At 55.5% G+C, this 22,935-nt stretch overlaps 5 protein-coding genes across 5 annotated transcripts; 2 read left to right on the top strand and 3 right to left on the bottom strand.

Moving 5' to 3' along the window:
- Positions 1 to 444: 444 nt before the first annotated feature.
- spo7 (Sporulation-specific protein spo7) lies at positions 445 to 1,830 on the bottom strand (the record flags this gene model as incomplete). Its single annotated transcript, XM_036640286.1, has 1 exon — positions 445 to 1,830. One exon carries the CDS (start codon positions 1,828 to 1,830, stop codon positions 445 to 447), a length of 1,386 nt encoding a protein of 461 aa, XP_036494673.1.
- Positions 1,831 to 3,867: 2,037 nt separating this feature from the next.
- Positions 3,868 to 5,309, top strand: CGCS363_v008436 (putative cardiolipin-specific deacylase; the record flags this gene model as incomplete). Its single annotated transcript, XM_036640285.1, has 2 exons — positions 3,868 to 3,963; positions 4,032 to 5,309. 2 exons carry the CDS (start codon positions 3,868 to 3,870, stop codon positions 5,307 to 5,309), a joined length of 1,374 nt encoding a protein of 457 aa, XP_036495119.1.
- Positions 5,310 to 10,365: 5,056 nt separating this feature from the next.
- Positions 10,366 to 11,535, top strand: CGCS363_v008435 (uncharacterized protein; the record flags this gene model as incomplete). Its single annotated transcript, XM_036640284.1, has 1 exon — positions 10,366 to 11,535. One exon carries the CDS (start codon positions 10,366 to 10,368, stop codon positions 11,533 to 11,535), a length of 1,170 nt encoding a protein of 389 aa, XP_036495120.1.
- Positions 11,536 to 12,158: 623 nt separating this feature from the next.
- On the bottom strand, positions 12,159 to 12,951 carry CGCS363_v008434 (uncharacterized protein; the record flags this gene model as incomplete). The annotated part of the gene is made up of 3 exons (XM_036640283.1): positions 12,159 to 12,312; positions 12,370 to 12,629; positions 12,766 to 12,951. The coding sequence occupies 3 exons, from the start codon at positions 12,949 to 12,951 to the stop codon at positions 12,159 to 12,161; spliced, it is 600 nt and encodes a 199-aa protein (XP_036495121.1).
- Positions 12,952 to 14,999: 2,048 nt separating this feature from the next.
- FAS2 (Fatty acid synthase subunit alpha) lies at positions 15,000 to 20,692 on the bottom strand (the record flags this gene model as incomplete). Its single annotated transcript, XM_036640282.1, has 3 exons — positions 15,000 to 15,110; positions 15,163 to 20,108; positions 20,164 to 20,692. 3 exons carry the CDS (start codon positions 20,690 to 20,692, stop codon positions 15,000 to 15,002), a joined length of 5,586 nt encoding a protein of 1,861 aa, XP_036494639.1.
- Between the last annotated feature and the right edge of the window lie 2,243 nt (positions 20,693 to 22,935).

The raw sequence follows: 22,935 nt of genomic DNA, 5'->3' as shown, positions 1-22,935 counted from the left end.
GTTGTGTAACAATACTTTTATGTCGTTGTTTTTGCAATGGAACCTGTGAGGAGCATCATGGATCCCCGAGTGGGTGGTCACGCAATGATGTTGTGCGCAGGGTGACGTTTGAGGAGGGGGGTGGAATGCGACCTTAGGTACGTTGATATTGGATTGGCTGTTAAGTCTTGGGTTACGATAGTTGGCTGGAGGCATGTCAAGAAACATAAGCCCGGGACTTTTAGCCCAATAATTTGGATCGTGGCCAAGCTGACGAGGTAGTTAGCTTGCTGGTCATTCGTATGGTCTTCTAAGCCACACGGGAATTTCTCAGCGTGCATCAGTGGGCACTTCACATAAAAACCAAACGACGCATCAATGTGCATGAGCCGTATTCATTTCTCATCTCTTCGCTATTTCCTCTTTGAATCATAAGGTAACATTACACCCATATGCCAGCAAAATTCATGCCTCGCTCGCTTTGCGGTGCTTCTCCCGCACAGAGTTTGCAGAAGAGCTGATGCTAGCCTTGGATGATGAATGCCGCAGCGACCTCTCCGCCACACTCTCGGCCCCGGACCCGCTATCTGTACGTGTGACGCTGCTCTCCCGGGCCAGCGGCGACGGTATATCGGGCGTGACAGACCTCGATTCGATGTTGGGGCGCTTCGCCTTGGACATGGACCCGAGCTTCTTCCGCCTCTTGTCGGATGCGTTGGAACCCGTGCTGGCTTTCCTGCTGACAGTGCCGTCTCCATCGTCTCCCGGCATGGTCGCAACGGAGGGCGTGAGGCTGCGCGAGGAGCTCGTCGAGCTGCGGCGGTGCGCGCTGGTGGTGCTACTCCGGCGTCGGTGCTCGCGCTCGATGGCTGCGGCGCGGGGGTGAATCGTCGTCTTTTCGCTGCCGTGGCGGGACGGGGAGCCGGGGCGGAGGGTGTTGGCGCGGTCGACGCGGTGCCAAGGGAGCCACCAGAAGATGCCCCAGCGCTGCTTGGCTACCTGGCGATCGCGTGCGGCGAGCTTCTTCTGGATGAGGGCGCGGCGCTCGTTTTCCTTTTCCCAGTACTCTGTGCGGTAGATTTCCCAGTTTTCTCTAAATGTCGGCGTAAATGGTTTCGCGAGCATGAGAAGCTTGACGTAGTCGCCCCCTGGGGCGAGATCCTCCTCGTGGCCACCCTTCTCTTCGTCCTCGACCAGGATGGGTAGCGTGGGATGGTTATCGGGGTTGAGGCTGAGCTCCTTCTCGACTTCGCGCAGGATGGACGGTTCGACATAGCGGTAAGATGAGCTCGCGGTGTGGGAGAAGAGACCGTAGGTTAGGAAGAAGCCAATGGTCGAGCCCATCTCGGCCCACCACGGTCTGCGAATGATGACGAGCTTGCAGTTGAAGCCGCGCAGGCCGCGGTTTGAGATGGGGAACCAGCGTCGCGGCCAGCGGATGCCGCGCTCCCATATGCCGGTAGCCCAGACGAGGATGGCGGTCATGACGCCTCCCATGAAGCAGATCTTCTCAAAAGTCTCGACGCCCCAGTAAACGGAGCCGCCGACGCCGCGGCCGTCCTCGCGCGGGGCAAAGAAGAGGGCGTAGCCGAAGCCGCATACCCAGGCGGTGAGCAGGGTGAAGAAGAATGTGTGGTGGCGGCGGCGGGCGCGCAGCTCGAGATATTGCGCGCGAAGGGAGGCTTCGAGGATCAGGAGGTTCAGGTATACCATGGATGGAGAGCTCGGGGTATGGCTCAGCGGGTCGGTCGGCTTGCCAGAGTCTGGTTGTACGCCGGTGGTGCCGACGGGAGACTTGGATTCTTTGCCCGGAGGCGGAGCGCCCTTGACGATGGAGTCGACGTCGGCCATGGCTGCGGTATGAGTGCGTCCGAAAGGGGGTGACTGGGTGTTGTTTTCCCCCTTCGGCGGTGGTGGTCGGGGTGCGGTGCGGCGGTCAAGAAGTTCGATCGGGACGGAATTGGAGGTTTTTGGAGGGGCCTGGACCTCGGCGGCAGGCGCGTCAACAGATGTACGCAGGCATGCGCGATGGTATATGCACAGAAGATGTCGGATTGAGGTGCAGGTGCAGGAGGGAGCAACGACAAAAGCTGCAGCGCTGCACTGCCCTTGGAGTGGGAGGAGAAGGGAAGAATGTGCGGTGTCGAAGTTGGATGTTTCTGCCGGCGAGACAAGGGCGGAATTGGACGGCGGTGGTCAGATGTCAGAGACTGGACGGTGGACTGCCCGCCAGAGCTGCTGCTGGCCTGCAGGTGAAGTGGGCTGGCTGGCTGGCCGTTGGCTTGTGCTTGCTGGCGCTGCTGGTGCTGCTGGGGTGGAAATTCCGCTCCGTATGGTGGGTGAAGTGGCAGGTGTGGAACGTCATAGCAAAGAGCTGCACCTGCCCTTTGGTGGGAGGCGGGTGAAAGTGGTCCTGGCGTCTTGGAGCGATAAGCGATATCGATAAGGATAAGGCACCCAGTTGTTGGGGAATGGATGCTATCACGATATTAATTTCTGAAGAAGTTGAGCAACGGCCAGGGGGGGGTTTGTTGTCTAACTGGCCTTTAAGATTTGGACCAGTTTAGACGCGAAAACGTCTCCAATGCTGTTGGCTCATTGACAACTGGCTTCAACTGGTGTAATTACGTGGCGTACAATTAGGAGCTTGGTCTGTGTGGTTGCAGATTCAGGGACTAGAGGCAATGGTTCAGTGATTTCTTCTTTTAGAGGGATTCGAGAGCTTGTGAAGAGGCAATGACCCTGGAACTTGACATGCCTACGACGGTCATGCCATAACACCAGTGTCTGTCGTTATCAAGTTCATGGAAGAGCTGATGCATTGAAACAATTCGATGGAAACAAGCTTCGTCCCTTCTCGAAAACCCAATGCGCTGGGGCTACTGCAGACAGACTCTAACGGCCCCAAGTGTTGATGTCATGCATCGGCCAGTCCAGACTGCATCAAACCAAACCAGACAGTCACCTGCAGCGGTATTCTATCCCAAAAATACCATCTAGTGACGCCTACTTGAAGAGTACGGCTTAGATATAATTCCCGTGCTTACGTCTTCTCTCAGCTCAGCCCAGCCAGGCAGCAAACCAAAGGCTTCATTGTGGAAGCTTCCCCCGGGACATCGGAGTGTTGGTGGCCTCTTACCGCCGACACGGCCCAATGCAGGTGACCGGCCCACATTCAGCCCGCCAAACTCCGAGTGCTAAGTCCATGAACCGCTCCGCAGCCCACCAATCCCGCCCGTTCACCCCTGTCGCCCCCAACTGCTCTCAACAAGCTTGTCGAATTACGGGCCCTCCCACTGCCAAACTGCCTCTTTGTTCCTATCCCAAGTCAGCGTCACCACCCGTCTGTCTCTGCCTCTGTCTCTACACCCCCCTCCCCCTCCAACGGCCTAGCCCTCCATTGGCAGCGTTTCCGAGATTTCTTCTCGATTTTCTCAATTGCTATCTGATCCTCCGCTCCGCCTGCGCCTTACCACCCCCGGCTCTCCGCTGACTGATGAGTCGTCGCAAGTTTCAAAGGGCCCCCGACACTGCGCAAAATCCGTTCTCCGGACACGTACATCCGGCGCCCGCAGCCACACTGACACCAATCCCACGTGTATTGCGAGCCTTGCTGCTGCCACCGTAGCGTAGCTCGCACCTACCTGCCCTTGCTCTGTTGTCTTGCCCGTCATTCATCACGTATATAACACGCCCACCCCTCCCTTTCGCCACCCCCGTCCACCCGGTATGATACAGCAACAAACTGCCTCTGCTGTGGTGAACGGGTCGCGACTGAAGCTTGCTTCTTCCATAATCACCTCGTCCTCCTCCAGCGTCAAATCGACTTCAGCCCCCAGCATACGCCCGTCCTCAGAAGACTCACTCCAACGCCGATACAGCCAGACAATGGCCGCCTCCGCCGCACCTGCGCGCCCCGATGCGCGAAGCCGTCCCGCCGGCACCTACTTCCCTCTGGGATACAAGGACGCCGTCTACGAATGGGTAAGAGCTCCTCAGAAGCATCGTGACACCTCACAACCTCCATCAGACTAACATTCTTTCTCCTGCAGTGGTCCAGCGTCACCCCCCAAATGGCCGAGCGCAACGTCCTGTCCCACATTCCCTACCTGAAAGACACCCTCGACTCGAACAAGCACGACCCCTTCGGCAAGCGCGTGTGGTCCTCCCAAATGGTCGAGCTCTCCGGCAAGAACCGCGCTCTGAACGAGTACTCCGTCGAGCGCGTCGGCGAAAAGGTCGACAACACTCTCGTCATCGTCCACGGCTACGGCGCCGGCCTCGGCTTCTTCTACAAGAACTTCGAGCCCCTCTCCCGCGCAAAGGGCTGGAAGCTCTACGCCCTCGACATGCTCGGCATGGGCAACTCCACCCGCCCGCCCTTCAAGGTCCACGCCAAAGACCAGGCCGCCAAGACCGCAGAGGCCGAGGCCTGGTTCATCGACGCCCTCGAGGAGTGGCGCAAGAAGCGCGACATCGACAAGATGACCCTCATTGGCCACTCCCTCGGCGGCTACCTCTCCGTCGCCTACGCCCTCAAGTATCCCGGCCACATCAAGAAGCTCATCCTCGCCTCCCCCGTCGGCATCCCCGCCGACCCCTACGCCGTCAACGAGTCCATGCCCGAGCCCGAAGAGTCCACCCTCCAAAACGAATTCACCCAGGACCAAAACTCCGTCACCACCGACGACCACAACTCCTCCACCGCCGCCGCCTCCCGCTCCAAGACCTCCACAAACTCCACCAACGCCCCGAAGCGCCCCCTGCCAGGCTGGCTCGTCTGGCTCTGGGACGCCAACGTCTCCCCCTTCAGCATCGTCCGCTTCACGGGCCCCCTCGGCCCGCGCTTCGTCTCCGGCTGGACCTCGCGCCGCTTCAACCACCTCCCCGCCGACGAGTCCAAGTCCCTGCACGACTACGCCTTCTCCATCTTCCGCCAGCGCGGCAGCGGCGAGTACGCCCTGCCCTACATCCTCGCCCCCGGCGCCTACGCCCGCAGCCCCATCATCAACAGGATAGACGGCGTCGGCCGCCAGGTGATCGAGAAGAACGGCGAGAAGATCCGCGAGACCGGCATCCCCGTCGTCTTCATGTACGGCGAGAACGACTGGATGGACGTCGCCGGCGGCCTCGAGGCCGAGGAGAAGCTGAAGCAGCGCCGCGCGCAGGCGCTGCTGACCGCCACCGACGAGGAGAAGGCCCGCGAGAACGGGTCCGCCAAGGTCAAGGTCATTTCCAAGGCGGGACACCACCTCTACCTCGACAACGCCGACGAGTTTAATGACTTCATTCGCAAAGAAATGGAAGACGTGGAGAAGAGCAAATTATAGACTCTTGGCTTCGTGTGTGATTATATACAGCGGGAAGAGTTGAAAATTGGGGAGAGGTCTGGCATATGCTTCACGGCGCCCGGCTGGAGTGTGGTGGCATTCTACACGGCGTTTTTAATCTGTCTTTTTTTGCATTGCATGATAACTACGGTTTACGAGCCCAAGATGGCCGAAATGGAAATATCCAGTGGGAGCGTTTGGCTTGGTCCGCTACTAGAGTCTCCTCAATCGGATTCATATAGATTTTTAAATACAGTTCTGAATAGTTATTTCTCCATCGTCACTGAAAAATTTGCCACTGGGTGAGTGACGGAATCCTTCTGCTGATCCGGCTGCGTTCCGGTAGTGCCCGGATCTGCACCGGGCCTGATTGGTCCCACATCTTTACCCCAACTCCCGAGCCGCGGTAACGGCTTCGGCCGCGTTCCGACGACATGCCCATCTTTGGGCTGAGGCCATTACTTGGAAACGCAAAGCGGAGAGTATATACCGCTTAACCTTTTGAAATGGCCGGAATCACAATGAAGTGCACTCCTTAATAACACTTTGTTCGCTCCCAGAATTTTACACACGGCAATGCCCCTTGGAAATCATTCTCGAGTAGCAATTGACGCGAACCCATATAAATACCGTTTAATAAGCCATTGAAGTCTTTGGCGACAATGTAATATGGTAATCTTTTCGCGTTTAACGAAGACCGCAAGACAAAGGCCGAAAGTTTAGTGCCAGGTTGAGGTTCCTCATCAACCGCCCTTCGCCATTTCTCTCAGCTACTCATTATCCGCCCTCGCTGTTCCTAATGTATTCCGAACCGAATCGTGTGATTTCGAAGTCCTCGACCATGTCAACTTACTTTTGTGTTAGCTGACACCATGTGGGTGTGGCGTCGTGTGGTAAAGCAAGCAAGCCCACATGATCAATTTGAGGTGGCTGCACCTGTTTGGTTTATTGCGCTGTAAGGTCAGGTTCCATTCTCAGCCAGAGAGCCTAGCTTTATATACTACTTGTTGTTTAAACCTGATCCCCTAGTCCTTTGTGAGATGGACTGCCTGCGCAGTGCTTCAAAAAGTTTAAATATTATTCAATTACCTTTGAGAAGCTCCCCACGGCAATGAGGCCCATGTTGCGAGAATTAGATGGTAATGAACAGTCAAAAAAGCGATATGCTTACTCGATCTCGTCTCATCACCCAACCGCCCTTTTCTCCATGATCCTTACTTGTAATCGTCCGTCGTCAATCTCCCTTCTTCCTTGCGTATTCTGACTTGGAATAAGTTCAAAGTCTCCAGCAATGTTATGTTAGTTTCGTTGTTCTGCGGAGTTGAGACGGCATCTCACGATTTCGCGCGGGCGACCAGATGAGTACAATCAAGTTTGCAACATTCGCATGAGGCAATCTCTGTACTACATTCGCGTCGCGGTGTCAAATACAGCTTCAGCTCAAAACAGTGGCCTTAAATACATCATCCCTTTCTCAAACCAGTCCTCACCGCTCATAAGTCGCCGAATAATGCAGTCGTAAAGAGTAGCCACGACGAGTTGCTTAAATACCCATCTTCCAACCTGCCATGAGAAATTAGCACCACAGATTGTTTCGCTCGTTCAATGATATTCATACGGTCAGGGCGAAACAGACAAATAAATGAGCGGGGGATGCTAACTCATCTTCCCTGATCAGTCTCTGTTGCTTTTCCACCGGAGACAATTCGTTTTCCAGTACCGTTTGTCCTGGCGTATTATCAGGTATATTCAACTGCCTTGTTACGGTTTGGTAGTGTTCTTTTGCAGGCGCAATCAGAGGCAACATACCTCACAACGAGTAATTTGAAGCGATACCTAAGTTTGAGAAGACAGACTTCAGAGGAAGACCATCTTGTTGTGCCCACAACAAAGCTTCCCGCAAATCTAGGTTAAATACTCCTTGGATGTGCCAACTTTGTCCCCTTCTGACCTTGAGGTGGGGCCTTAGATTGCCTGACGGACTATGCAAGAGCCACCAAAACAACACGACGTCTTCGGGTGTGGCATAAATAGTGGTGATGCGTAGCTACAGAAAGAAATTGACCAGCAAAATGATCCTCCACTAGGCCCTGTTATCTAAGCTCTGAAAGACTGAGGTCTAAGGGTTTGTGCTAGGAAAACAATGTCAGCAAACTCCAGGAGAAATCCAGCGATACTTGATCAAGACGATCTTGCGGAAAACTTCTCGTCGATCCCAGTCATCTTTGTCTGTGTATTATAGCGGGGAACAACACAACCGAGACGACCGAAGTCTGAGTTCCGTGTGTGAACATCCGTCAAATACAGAGCCGGCTCCTCTCATCAAGCGAGCTCTCATAATTAGCAAACCTGCTCCTGGCTTTTCATTCACCGTAACAGGGTAGGTACATCGACTACATAATTGCCCTGCAGATAAAAATGCAAAGGAATTCATGCTTCATTATATATGGTTGGTCTCCCGGCCTTGCACTCGTATGGTTCTTTCTAAGCCTTGAGGATTTGCAGCCTCCAGCATGAGCACGTGCAAAAACCCTGTCAGTAAACATATAAGAGGATTGATGCAGCATAGAATGGTTCTTCAGCACGATTGCACCTAGCTAGGCTTAATTGAATTCGATGCACTTAGCAGTGACACACATCGACGCAAAGTATCGATGGCTCGACTTGCGGTTGCACCGTAAACACTGCGTTGAGCTTCATCTCTCGGCGTGTCTGCGTTCTGACTGTTTGCTGGGAATAAAGGCCGGAAGGCAATGCTTTGAGAGTAGATCAAGCTCTCATTGCGGCAGCGAGACATCTCTAAGTGAACTCGCCGAATTCAGGTATTGGCTTCACGATTCAAAATCTACACATTGAGCTCATACCAAGATGGAATCCCATTCGTGGCGTTGAACTCATGAAATCTCGCGAAAGAGCTCGTTTTTTAGATTCAAACATTGAAATATCACATCGCCGACACTCGGTGGGAGTGATCGTGAGTTCGTTTGCCAATGAGGATAGCTTCGATCGTCATGGTTGAAGTAACAGAATGAATAATTCTATTCAGGTGGTGTACCAATCGTAGTACACCTTATACTTAGATAAAGACAACAGTAGGAGAGAAAACGATGATTACGAAGGACGACGACGATAACGACGACGACGATAACGACGACGAGGATGCTAGTAGACGACGATAGTAAGAAAAGGTAATCAATAACGATGAAAGACGATACATATAAGTTTCTTTTCGTCAGAGATTCTGATTAATCTGCTTGGAACTCCACGCCATTTCATGGGTGTTTAAGGAGGTGGAAGCAAAGGCATCACATTCCCAAAATACTCACACTTTAGAAGAGCAAACTTCAATTGCAGATCAACTGTCTCATTTAGCTGGTATCGCATTATTTGCCAATGAATACTTGGAAGGAAGATTCGAAATCGGGAGACGAGTAATGGCGAGCAATACAAGTCGCTTTCATGGGAATTGACTCTTCGGGTTCGTGTGCTTAGCCAGTTTCTGAATCTCGTGATAACATTCAGATCAGCACAAATCTGTCGTCTATCTTATGCGAATAGTTCCCGCCCTCAATGCTACGCGTACATAAAATGACTGATATTTTCAGCTTCTTATGTCCTCGTAGACAAACAATACAAAGAGTCTCCAGAATCGGTACTTGATGCGTGGAGTTTGTACCCGGTCGGTCTGGTACCTTGATGTCGACAAGCTTCAGGGCCAGATACCGAATCCCTTATTACAGAGGCTATTCTCGAGAGAATAAATCAGAGACAGGAACAGAGAAGTTTGTTGTGAGTTTCAGATGTATCCATCAGAACTCGATGGGGATTTGGGAGATACTCAAGTGACTGTGCAAAGTGTTCAGCGTTTTTGTAGCTAGCCCCATTCTCCTGCTCATAAAGAAGAGAAGGACCAGGTAGTGATATGTCCGACCACTTCTTATATTGAGCGGTGCTCGGACAAGGTTGACGTTTCGAGGCGTATTTCATCATCGTTCAAACGGTGCGTGAAGCATAAAAGCTAGCAACTTTCAAGACCGATTACCAAAATCCACAAAAATGATGCTTCAGCTCGTTTCAATTTCTTCCAAACAACGCTGCCATGATACTAGGCTGGAATGATTTCGATTGGCTGGAAAGTCGTAAAAGCTTAGCTGTCTGCCGCTTTCTGGTCATTGTCGTTGGCGCATCATTCCTATCGACTTCGTGCTTATGCAGGAGTCAAATGGTATGGAATGATTTGATGATGAGCAGGCTTATCACAAGACATAATGGTACGGAGGCAAGTCAACCTTCAAATAAGAAACTGTTTTACCCAGTACAGGCCATTTGTGTCTATAGGAGTCCCAAAGTCCGAGGATCTTCAAATATATAGAGGGGCTTCGAAGAGGTCGCTGGTCGACGTCCATAACCACCAGCTTTTTGGCGATGGCTCGGCTCATGAGGTCTAATCACACAATTTCTAATACTTGCGCTCGTTCGCCAAGTCACGTTTGTTTCCTCGACGTTCCGCATCAGTTATCCCACGTCAACAAAGTCACATGGAGAGCACCCACAAAGGCACCATCCCCGTTTGGAAGTCCTCGCGGGGCTCACTGAGCAGCATGCCTCCATCTTTTGTTGTCCTCATGGTCGACTCGACGACCAGATGCCCCGTCATCCCAAGTCCTCCTCCTCACGTGTTGGCCTCCACGCGACGCGTTCTCCCTCAGCAGACCCAGCTGCCTCCCAAAACAGGCTTCGATCCGATTTTCGTGCCTCAACAAAATTTTCTTCCAAAGGCAAACGCGGTGATTCGGTCGTGGGTCGTTCAGTTGTATAAGAGAAACCCCTCGTCCCCCACGATCACTGCCCCCAGCTTGCCATCACCGTCATCAACATCCCCCCAATTCCAATTTTTTTTCTCGCTTCAAAAATACCTTGGAGTCACTCGACGTACGGCTTGGCTGCATTCAAGAGCAATTTGACTCATCTCTCTGCTACAATTCGCCGACCCCTCTGATTCACACCCAACACCTCCCCAAACATCACCGACAAACATCCCTCGCAAGTCGTCACAATGATGGGGATTGACGAGCTCCGAAGCCTCTGTGCCAGTGCCTGGGACAAGCCTCAAGCCGACGGCCTCCCTAACAGCTATGAAGATGACGGCTCGCATCTGTTCAACGATGCCAACACCTACTTCAGACCCTTTCAAGCACCAGCCAGCCCTCCCATGGAATATTCTGACTTCTCATCCTACTACAACAATGGAGATACGAGCGTCTTGGACCAGTTCAACCAGTTGCCCGCCTCAATGATCAACCAGGAGCTCACCCTTCCCACCTTCGAGCACAATGCTCTCCCCCAACACCAGGCTCCCCTCCAGAACCATGACCCTCAGCATGAAGCTCTCCCCCAGCATCCCACTGACTGGGCCACCACAGAGCAGCACGACAGCTCCACCGCTATCAACCGCTCAACCACCCCAGAGCTTCCCTTCACAGCCAACCTCTCCTCCATCAACACCAACGGCGCGTACATCGTCCCAGGCGGCTTCGCCTCCAAGCTCGCCTCCGCCCTGCCCATCCCCTCCACCATCCCCGCCGCCGAGCGCGTCGCCCGTGAGGCCGCCATGCTCGCCATCCTCTCCTCCCACAAGCCGCACCCCCTCCCGCCCCCCTCGCCCACCATCAAGCGCCTCATCCACCCCGACCCCTTCCGCACAACGCACAAGATCCGCCTCGGGTCCTCCAAGATCTTCATCGCGCCCGTCTCGCCCAAGCCCGCCTTCGAGCCCTGGCTCGACGCCGCCTCCATGCCCGAGGGCCCCGAGCGCGACGCCGCCATGGCGCGCAACGACGCCATCGCCGAGGCCAAGAACGACTTCGAGCGGAAGCGCAACAACACCGCCGCCACCCGCTCCCGCGACCGCAAGTTGCGCGCCGTCACGCACCGCGCCGAGGCCATCTTCGCCCTGCAGTCGGAGGTAGAGTTCTGGAAGGCCCGGGCCGTGGGGCTCGGCGCCGGTGTGGGCGACTGGGAGGCGCTGGACGAGAATGTGAAGCGCGAGATGGTTGCGGACCACCGCTGGGACGCGCTTGATTTTAGCAACGACGCGACTGAGGAGGAGAAGCGGTTGGCGAAGCAGGCCAAGGTGGCGGATGCGGCGGCGAGATCGAGGAAGGCTGCTTCTCGCAAGAAGAATGGGAAGATTGGTAAGAGAAAGGCGAAGGACATGGAAGAGTGATCATGCGGCTTTCTCACTTGTTTCAAGGACGCTTGGTTTTTTCGGGCGGTGGCTTCTTCTTGAGATACCCTTGGTTTCTCCGCTTTGGCATGGTTTGAATCAGTTTGCGAGAGAGGGTGAAGGTTTGTTGGACTACATGTAGATGTCACGAAAAGTTTGGAGTCTTGCTGGGTTTGCTGGGTTATTAAGGGTTTCGTAGCCATCAATTCGAAGGCCATTAGTGCTGCAGTTGTCCACGTCCCACGCGATACATTGCTGTCTCGGTGATTGAAGGCAGTCCGAGATGTAGATGTTGGGCCGTGCCATGAAAATCCTTGGGTTGATTGTTGACCTATACCCAGCCTTGTTAGTGCTCGCCATATGCTTCCGAGGCAAAAGATCAAGTCGAACATTTCTTATTAGCTAATAAGAGCCAGTGGTATCTCTATCAAAATTCATCAAACACCCACAGAGCCTTTTCCTTGACCTTGACTCTGACGACTGCCCTTTAGTCGGGGGGCCTCCCTGTACCAGATCCTTTCTGAACCTCAAACTCCAGTCATTACCCAGTTCCCAGCGTCCTCAAGTCACGAACCATCCATTGCGATCCATCATCATGCCTTCAGCTCAAAGCCATCCATCGTCTACTCGGAGTTTGACGACCGAGAAGGCTGCTTCCCCTCCGCCTTGAGACTAAGGCTTCCCATCTCAGCGCCGTGGCCCGTCGAGATACCGTAGCAGTCGGGGTCCGCAAGACATCCCCTGACGAAGTAGAAGAGGACCACAATCATCATGACCCTGCCGCTCGTTAGCATTGCCCTCAGACCGGAAGAGAGCGAGATGGACAAAACTTACCAGTTCACGGCACCAACGCCCGCCGCCGCCGCCATACTCGCCCCATACCTAGTCTCCTCCGTCGTCGGCCCAAAGCACGTGCTTCCAATACACGTGTTCCCCAGGAACAGCGACGCGATGCTCGCCGACCACGCCCACCCGGACAGCCAGAAGAGCACGTTGACGCCGTACGCGATCAGCAGCGCCAGGCGGAAGTAGAACTGCGGCGCGAAGCGCTCGAGGGCCATGGCGCCGCCCAGGATGATGAGGGTGAAGAGGGACTGCGTTGCATGGTCAGCCAAGTTCAAGTTGTCTTCGCGCCTGCTCAACGTCGTTCGCGATTGCCATGCGGAAAAACAGGAAAGGGGAATCGCAAACTACAATCAGCAATGTTGGGAAAGGCGAAAAAAAACATACCACAAAGAGCATGAAGCCCGGCGGACCGGCGTAGCTCGCCTGTCCGCCCAGCAGCGACAGGTTGTAAGCGCAGGCGGCGAGCACAGCCAGCGACAGCACCATGACGGCGACGCGCAGGATGGAGAAGAAGGTGGGCGTCGGCGGGACGCCCTTGCCCATGAGGCCTCGAATGTTTGCGCCGGCCATTTTTATTTCTGTCCAAATTCGTGATGTGCGATTAAATAGAGAGTCTCTGTCGTCGTCGATATCGATCGAAATTGCTCCGGTGGCAAGGTCCGAATAGGTATTAAAATTGTTCTCGTCCCTCACAACTCAAAAAAGGTCAAGCAACATGAAGAAACAACAAGTCAGTTAGACAACAGCATGCGCGCGCGCAGCTCGCCCTTGGGGAACCTCCGCTCCTTATACCTCCCGTTACCATCTCCTTCAAACACACATCGCCCCTAGTCCGTGCTACCCGGGGACCTGCATAAACAACAACCCCCAGAAATAAGAGATCCAAACGCCTTGTCTGCGCCACAAAAAAAGAAGAAGCCCAGACGCATATCCCCTTTTTCACCATTCCTTTCTTCCTTCCCTCAACCTCATGCCTCATGCCTCATGCTCCCCCCCCACAGTTCACCACTCTAAAGCCAAAAAATCCATGCAGTCCCGGGAACGACGGTTGATCGACAGGGCCAGACAAAAAAGGGATGCATCACTGCATAAAGCACTTTAAATTCAACAAGCTCCAGAGACATGCCTCTTCTCGCAGTCGATTGGACAGCACCGCTCGGCAGTGCACACAAAGGGCCCCACTCCGCCGGGGCCCCGTCGATCACCCAGCACCCGGACCCTCATTGGACAGAGCCGGCAACCGGCCGCGATCCTCCCACCAGCAAGCACCGCGAGGAACCAGCTGGCTGGCTGGCTGGCCCAATTTTCGACCAGTTTCAGATCATTCACCAACAATACCATTCCCAACCAGGGGGCTTTCACTCCTGCCAGGAAGCCTCAATGCGCGCAAAAATCTATTCGTTCGTCGTCGTCGATCCACGTCGACTCATACTCCTATGCATGGCCCCTATTTTTAAACACTTCGGTTGAACAATGGCATGTCGCAAAACGGCATCCACTTATCGTCGTCCCTCCCCTCCATGACACTGACAGGCGAGTCTGGCATGAACACATCACACCAACATGAGACGACCTCCATCCTCCAGCACACAAGAAGCCCAAGAAAAAACGAAACATCGAGAAACACCACCAAGAAACGGAAAATACCAGGAGGATCGCGTGCCAAAACACAACATGTGCGAGTAAACGCCAGCCCAACCGTCCTCCTCCCCGTCAAGACATTACCTCATCCCTTGAATGGCTCGACGCGCGCACGCCCAAGCTCCTCCCTGTCTGTCTGGTACCAGACTCCCAAGACCGCGTCAAGAGTCGAGGCAACCTGCAATTCTGTGACGACACAGCCCCTCCCCTGACCCCCCTCCATCTGACGTCTTAGCCACTTGGCTCGCCTACCCCTGATTACCTAACTCAACCGTCCTGACCACGTCCTCTGTCCCCAGATCAACCAGAGGACACGGACAGCCAAGGCCGTCGTCACCAGTAAATCCCATTATCGTAAGAATATCAGCGTTAAGAGAAAGCCCGATCGCAGCATAACATAGTCTTCCCGTGACCATGAAAAAACCGAAGCAGAGTTCACCGATCCAGCTTGTCCTGCCCTCCCTTACAACCTCATGCCAATCATGTTCCCCGCATACGAACCCCTCCACCCCGTTCATCCCATTTCATCAGACTTCTCCCATGCTAAGACCGGGATTACGTTGCATAGCACCCATCCAGATCGTCGCTTCGCCCGAACAGGTGGGCGCTGACATGAGCAGATAACGATAAGCTTGAGAGCCGAGTGTCCCGCGCCGTGTCGTGACAACGCAACGATGACGTCGCAAAGTCGAGATGTTCACCTGTTAATTTGACCGGAGCATTATGTGGATTTGATACAGATTCTATTGTGGCATTGAGGAACTAGCAGTCTATCGCATTGCGCCGTTCCCTTCTCGTGCATTACTCGTCAATTCATCCGACGATGATGATAGCGATGACACTCCTCCCAAAGTGTCCCCGCGATCTTTACTCCCTGGCTTGTATGATTTCAAAACACGATCGAAGCGAAGATGACAAGATCCCTTGCCTGCCTATATCCCATAAAACTCGAAATGCACTATACAGTCTATCGCCTTTTAAAAGTTTGCGACGGCGACAGCAATCGCTTGCGACTCCGAGTGTGAAATGGAGACGCTAATGTCCTTCAGACCGACCTTCTTGGCGGCGGCAGCGGCATCACCGTGAAGCTGTGACAATGTTAGCCAGATGCATCATTTATATCATGTGGGATTAGCTTACCTTGACAACCGGGGCACCCGACTCGTCCTTCGCAATCTCAATGTCCTTCAACGGCGCACCGGCACCCTTGCTGGAGACTCCAAGAGACTTGAAGACGGCCTCCTTCGCACTCCACCGGCCGGCGAATGAGCTCTGGGGGCTGGGTGCCGATTGGCAGTACTGGATCTCTCCAGCAGTGAAGTTACGCTCGATGAACGTCTCGTTCTCGATGTTGATAGCAGTGATGTCCTCAACGTCAACGCCGACGTTGCTGCTCTTGGACGCCACCTTCTTGGCCAGAGCCTCCATCATGTCCTGAGTGGCTTTGGAAGCCGTGGGTGACACGGTCTTCTCAGAAGCCTTCATGAAGTTGGAGGGGTAAGAGATGGTCGAGGTCTTCTTGTCCTCCGTGACGCGAGCGTCGGGGTTGAGCAAGACCTTGCTAAGCTGCTCGTCCGTGTACGGGGCGTTGGACTTGGCGACGAACAGAGTGTTGTTGATGAGGCCGTTGTGGAAGAAGCGGTAGGCCTTCTTCTGACGGGCCTGAACCTTGGCGGAGTACTCGTCGTACGTCTTCTCGTCAAGGGTAGCGAAGAGGTACTTGGGGTGAACACCGATAGCCTGGGCACCCTTCTGTCCGAAACCGAAAGAGGTGACGGAGAAGGCCTTGATACCGTCGGTCTGGATGCTGTGGCTGGGGTAAACGATCATGTCGAACTGCTCCATGACGGGGTCGACGTTGTCGGCGTTGCGGTTACCCGGGACCAAGCCAGTGTTGAGAACTTGCAAGCAGCCGTTCATCATCCAGGCACCAGCAGCACCCTTGGGGTGACCGGTGAGGTACTTCTGGAAGATACCCATGACGGCGTTACCCTTCTTGCGGCCAAGGTGCTTGAGCTGCTGGCAGATGACGGAAGACTCGTTCTTGTCGTTGGCCTTGGTCGACGTTCCGTGGAAGGAAGCGACGGCAAGGTCGTCGATGGTAAGACCCCAGGTGGCGAGGGCACCACGCAGAGGAGCGATCTCGGGGTTGTTCTTCCAGAAGTTGTTGCCCAGGCTGCGGAGGACCTCCTTCTCTTGACGGTCGGCCTCCTTCTTGATGTGCTCGGCACGGTTGTGGGCGTACTCCTTCTCGTTGAACTCGGAGCCCTGGGCCTTCATAGCCTCAACCTCGTCGTAGAGGTACTCGAGCTCAGACTCCTGCCACTGCTTGATCTGCTTCTTGCGAAGGGTGATCTGGCGGCGGCGGTAGTTAATGTCAAGCAGAGGTGAAGGGAACTTGCCGGCGTGCTCACGGGCAGTCGTGAGGACACCCTGGCCAGGAGCAGGGACGGAGCGGCCAATCTTGTCGGTGGCGGTGGTAGTCAGAGCCAGGATACCGTGGATGGGCATGCCCATGTCAAGGGCAAGCTTGGCAGTCATGAGCAGCTGGACACCGCAACCCTGGGACTCCATGAAGCCGTTACGGGTGGTGGTGGTCGGACGAGACATCTCGGCCGGGGTGCGGCCGTGGGCAAGCTCGTCGACGGCGTTGCTGGTGGCCTTCATGTTGGCGAACTCGTAAGAGCCCTCCTCACCGAAGTCATCGAAACCACCGACGAATACGACGCGAGCCTTGCCCTCCATGATGGTCTCGTAACCAATGTCGACGGACTCGACGGCAGTGGCGCAAGCACCGACAGGAGTCTTGATAGGACCAGAGGAAGAGATCAACAACATGTTAACCCAGGCGGCCATGGTGTTGATGAAAGACTCCTGGAGAATGTCGTTCTGGACGGGCTTGTCCAGGAAGCGGTCTCTGTGCATGCCGCGGAGAGCGCCAGCACCACCCATACCGGAACCAATGCAGTTACCGACCTCGGAGACGTGGACGTACTTGTAGAACTCGTACGGGTCGGTGATACCGGCGGACAGGAGAGTCTCGGCAACGGAGACGAGGACGAAAAGGGTGACGGGGTCGACCTGAGAGACAATGTCCTCGGGGATACCGTATCTCTTGGCGTCCCAACCAGTGGGGATCTGGCCGGCAACGAGTCTGTCGAAGCGGAGTGCCTTGGGGATCCAGAGAGCGGCACCCTTGCGCATGCGAACAGTGTACTCGCCAGACTCGGGGATCTCGAAGATCTCAACCTTGTCACCGTGCTGGCGCTTGAACTCCTCGGCGGTCTCCTTGGAGGCCTCGAAGGGCTCGAGGTCCTCCTCGATGACAACCTCGTGGAGAAGCTCCTTCTGGTTGGGGTCGTAGCCGCCGAACAGCTCAGGCTCGATCAGACGGATACCAGAGTGCTCCAGGATAAACTTCTCGTACTTCTGCTTGATGTCCTTGTCATCGACAGGCTCGCCAGTCTTGGCGTCAACCCAGCCGGAGTAGGGAGCAGGCTTGCCCTTGATGGGACCGTTGTGGTTCTTGATCAGGCCCATGATCCAGGCCATCTCAATGCATCCCTCAAGAGAGAACTCGCCGTGAGCCTCCATCTCCCAACGGGTGCGGGAGTTACCCCAAGGACCGACTTCAGCGAAACCAGTGACGACAACAACCTTCTCGAGGTCGACCATACCCTTGAGGCGGTCGTTGAGAGGGGCGATCTCATCGTCCCAGTCGGGAAGGGTGGGGAAGTCGAACTTGATGTTGGCACGGGGCTCGATGGTCTTCTTCTTGTACAGAGCCTCGGAGTTGGGGCCGTTGACGACCTTGTCCTCGATAGAGTTCTCCTTGGTGACGGCGCGGCGGACCTCGCTGGTGTCCATGATGTCCTTGCGGAGCTTGGACATGGTCTGGTTGAGGTCAGGGATGAACTGAAGACCGCCGTTCAGGTCAGCGAAGACGGGCTCGCTCTGGCAAAGGTCGACAATAGCAGGCGACATGAGGCCGAGCAGGTTGAAAGCCATCTCCTGCTGGGAGAAGGTGCGGACGCCGAAAGCCTCGACACCCTCAGCGACGACGTTGTTCGCGCTCATGAGACCAGTACCACGGGTCCAGCCGATGACGGCACCGCAGATAGTGAGGTAGTGGCCCCAGTCCTCGGAGTGCCATCTGTTGAATAGGGTCTCTAGGGCAAGCTTAGACTCGGAGTAGAGACCATCGTTACCGAAGGTACCGTGGTTGGGGGAAAGAGGAAGGACAACTTGGGCGGGGCGAGTCTCGTAGCCACGCTCAGACTTCTGGGTCTTGACGCTACCGAGAATGCGGAGGAGGTTGGTCAACATGATACGGTGAGCAAGCTCAGAGCGGGAGTCAATGGTGTCAATCTGGCGACCGTTCTCGGGAATGGCAGCGAAGGGGACAATGAAGTCCAGATCCCAGCCAAGACCGTTCTTGGTGTCGTAGATGTACTCAATGAGAGCCTCGCAGTCCTGCTTGGAACCCTGGTTGAAGGGAACAACGACAAGCTGGGAGCCACGGGCACCGAAGCGAGTGTACATGGACTGGTAGTACTCGGTGACCTCACGGGAGAAGCGGGAGGTAGTGACGACAACCTTAGCACCACCGCTGATGAGACCCTGGAGGACCTCAGCACCGATGGAGCCGGCTCCGGCACCGGTCATGAGAGCGTGCTTGCCAGCGAAGCTGACACCGTCCTTAGCAGCCTCCTCAAGGGACTGGAGGTAGTGGCCGGTGAGCTTCTTGCTGTAGTCCCAGCCGTGAAGGCTCTTACGCTTGAGGTGCAAGAAGGGGATGGTCTCCACCTTGCCCTTGGGGCCGGTGGCAGGCTTGTCCTTCTTGGAGGGGCTGCTCTCATCGGGAATGATCTGGTTCTCGTTCATCGCCAGAGAGCGCAAGACATCGCCATAGAGGTTCTTGATCTCGAGCTGAGATGACTTGGAAACCTTGTGCTGCTCCTTGATGAGCTTGTAGATGCGGCGGAGATCGTTCTGGACCTTAGTGCGGTTGCCGTACTCCGAGATCTTTCCACCCTCAGCCATCTGCTGGACGTAGTGCTCCAGCTTGCGGCAGCTGGCGCGCGGAACCTCCTGGTAGTTGAGGTTGCCGCGGGCGTCGACAGTGGTCTGGGGTCCAGTGGGGACGGCGACGTCCTTGTAGACGGGGTTGGCGTGGAGGACCTCCTTGCAATTCTCAATGAGCTGCTCACCGAGCTCCTTGGCGAGCTTGTAGGTCTCACCGCGCTCGGCGGGGCAGTTGTCAATGTGGTACTGCATAAACTCAATGAGAGTGGGGTTGGCGCGGTTCATGATGCGCAGGCACTGGCTGACAATCTCACGGTCAACAGCCTTGAGGCGGCCGAAGATGATGTCGAAGTACATGTTGAGAGCATCCTGGCGCGCCCAGTTCCAGGAAGAGTCGTAGGAACGAGCCTTGAGGGAGCTGAAGACGGGGGCGATACCAGCGGCGTAGAACTCGCCGTGCTCAGCAGTCCAGAGGTCCAGCTGGGCCTGGAGGAGCTTCTCAGACTCCTGGGAGTTGATGTAGGCCTTGTCACCTGCACGGAGATCCAGCTTGAGGTATCTGGCGAGGAGCTCGAGCTGCTGCTTGAACAGAGCACGCTGGTCCTTGGTGAGGGCGTCGATGGCAGCGGGGTCCATCATCATGCCACCACCAGAGCCGCCGGCGGGGCCAGCAGCGGTAGTAGTAGTCAGGCTGATGCCGGCGCTGGTGGCGTACTTGTTGGTGACATCGTCGAGGAAAGCCTTGGCATCAGCCTCGGAACCGAGACGAGCAGCGGGCTCCATGGTGATAGCCAGCAGCAGGGTGCCATCCTGTCTGCCAGAGCCCAATCCCCATCTCGTCTCGAGGTATTTTCTCGCAGCGGTGATGTTGAAGCCACCAGGCATCTTGGAGGAAATCAGACGGGCAATGAGAGCCTGGGACTGCTTGCCAAGCTGGCCGTCGAAGGTAGCCTGCATCGAGGCACCGAGCTCGTCAAGAGGGGTATCTTCAGGCTTCTCGGGGGTCGAGCCGAATTCCTTGCCGAGGTCACCGAGAATTTCGTTCTGGAGGGTGGACTTGCCTGGAATTACGCAGTTAGCCAAATGTTAGGTTTAGCGGTGAGCTGAGCTACTTACCACCAACAAGGTCCTTGATGGCCTTGCTCAAGGGCACCTCAGCGAGGGGCTTCTTGAGCTTCTGAGCGATCAAAGATCGCAGAATGTCGATGGCCTGGACAGGCGCATCAGCAACTGCAGCGGCCGGGCCGGCGCTAGGCGCAGGAGCGGCGGCGGCAGGGGCAGCAGCAGCAGCGGGAGCCGAGGCGGCGGGAGCAGCGGCGGCAGCGCTAGAAGAGGCCGCAGCCGGCTCGGGTTCCTCCTCAATGGGGTCGGCCTCGTAGTAAATCTCCTTTGCGTCCTTGTTGTAGCACAGGATCTGACGCTGGACGGACTTGGCGGCATCGTAAGCTTCGTACTTTGAGGCGAGGGTGCGCTTGGCCATCACACCGAGGGTGTCAGCGGGACCGATTTCGACCACCCTCTCGGCGGTCTTCTCGGCGAGGAAAACATCTTGCGTCTCAATCCACCTGACGGGAGAGGCGAACTGGTAGGCAAGGAGCTCGACAAGGAGCGTGTGGGCAAGCTCTTGCTCGACTTCGGGACGCATGTTGGGCAGCTGGGAGGAGCTGGTGGCTCAATAACACGGAGTTGGGAGAAAAACCGGGAAACCGAGGATATCTTGTCGTCGACGAAGTGACGGTATTTTGCGGGAAGTTGTCTCGTTGGAGCCGTGGGAGGTCGGATTCCTTGGAGACGAAGTTGTTGGTTTGTTGCCTGCGTGGGTATATGAGAGGAGAAGCAGGACAAGCTCGCCGAACTTTTTTTTGCAGGACAGTCGGTGTGGGCTGTTCAAGGGAGATTAAGTCCGCGCCAGAGAGAGGGAGGGTCAATCCGGCGGAAGGCGAGCGAGGGAGATGGAGAAAGTGGGAGGAGATGTAGAACTGGCAAGAGCCACGGATGAAGGGAAGAAGTCTGGATATGATTGAAAATGAAAGACAAGGTCAACTAGGTGGCTCTGGCCCGTCGATATCGGGTCACTGGCACTTGATTGACTTTCTTGGGGAGGGGGGAATTTGAAGAGACACCACCAACTGGAAAGGGAGCGATTGGGATTGGCCGTGGAGGATGTGCTGGGCCTCTGCGTGCTGGGACCAGACCAGCAGGAAAAAGACGATTGTTGAACCAGGCAAGGGCCCCCACCGGCTCAGGGAAGCGGTGGTGAACTGGACTGGAAAGGGTGTGGACGTCGAATGGCAGGCACTGACGGGAAGGACTGGACTACGAAAAAGTGAGGTCGACGGAGATGTACCGCTACCTGCCGACATCCCACTACTCCAGGAGCATGTATCGGTACATGATGAGGTACGTGTACCCACAATTGGGCGAGAAGAGCGAAGAGGGCCAAGTCTCGAGACATTCGACTGGCTGTTAGTGGTTTCTGTTTCTCTCTGATTTTTTTTTTCTTGGGAGGGAAGAAGGAGGGAGGGAAAAAGGAAAAGTGGAACCCCTGCCATGCTTCGCGATGGACTTCCCGGCGGCAGCCCCCCCATGCAGGTGGGAAAGCTGTTGCTGGTGCTGGCGTTGGTATTGTCTGGTGCCGCAGCGCCTGCAGAGAGCTCCTCAACCATATTCAGACGCTTAACCCAATCGAGCATGGGACGATCAGGGGGGCCTTCCCCACAAAACCATTTCATTGGGGGAATGCAGGGTGGGACGGCGGGGCCTTTGGGAGGGACGCCAGGGAGGACGTCGTCACTGTTGCGAGGTTGACGTTTGGAAGTTGAGGCGCTACATGAACTGGAAAACAACCACCACACATCAGTCACTCCGGCCAAGATTAGAAGACATTTCCAATGGATGCTCGGCAATGGGATGAGATGAGAGGTCATCTGTCGTGATCATTGTGGTGCATCTGTTCCCCGTGGAGTTGCAAAGATGCCACCATTGCATGAAGCTGTATGTCACGCAGTCTGGTCAGCAACACAGACCGGAGCCAATGCCGGATCTGTGCGAGGAGCTTCGAGCTGTCAGGCGCGTTATCACCATCATGCCGCTGCATGCATTGATGGATGATCTTTAAGTTGTCTTATCGACAATGTTGCCGAGGGCCTCCTTCCGTGCGCCTCGTCCCTTTGCTTTCTTCTGTGCCACCTCTCCGCTTTGCGCGAGATAAGTTCCATGCCGTGTGGCTGGGCGAGACACCTCCAGTTCTTGAGCTACCTTGAACGGATAGCTCTGTGGCGCGTCTTGTCTGAGCTCTTCGTGACTGCCACTTTCCTTCGCGTCCCTTTCCCGAGCTGTCGGAATGTTGGATTCGGCCTAGTGGCGCGAACCTGCCCCTCAATACCGATGTAGCGCACGTAGGAAGCGTTAGACCGGCGCGAGGCTCAGTGTCTTAGACCTTCAAGCCTCGCCTTACCGCTCGACTTTTCCCTAGCTAGCTCCCTGGGCACACAATGGGAATGTAGCTTTCGGCCAGAGCCAGCTCGATGTACCCGTTCCGACGACCCTCAACTCTGATCGGGCTCCCTATCAGCCGGCTCCTTATCGCCGCGTTCCCGTTGGCCGCTTGGTCCCAGTTGCGACACTCAACCAAGCAGACTTCGGGAGCTTGTTGGAAGCTTGGCGGGTTGGCGGGAAGGCTGATGGGACAAGGCTCGCCTCGACGGAACTCTGCAACTGGCGTCATCCACGGCCACAGATTAGTGATAGCGGTTGATTCCGAATACGTGTTCACTCGCCCAATATAGCAATACGAGTGCGGCAGGTTGTGAGAAAGTGGTGTCATGATAGCACTTTGGCCCGTCAACAAACGGGGACCCGGAAAGCAACAGCCGCATCGACGAGGCC

Source organism: Colletotrichum siamense (genome assembly GCF_013390195.1).
Source record: "Colletotrichum siamense strain Cg363 chromosome Unknown KSG_Cg363_contig05, whole genome shotgun sequence".
In the NCBI taxonomy this organism is placed as follows: Eukaryota; Fungi; Ascomycota; class Sordariomycetes; order Glomerellales; family Glomerellaceae; genus Colletotrichum; species Colletotrichum siamense.
The sequence above is the reverse complement of the archived record's forward strand: the minus strand, read 5'-3'. Positions and strand labels throughout refer to the sequence as shown.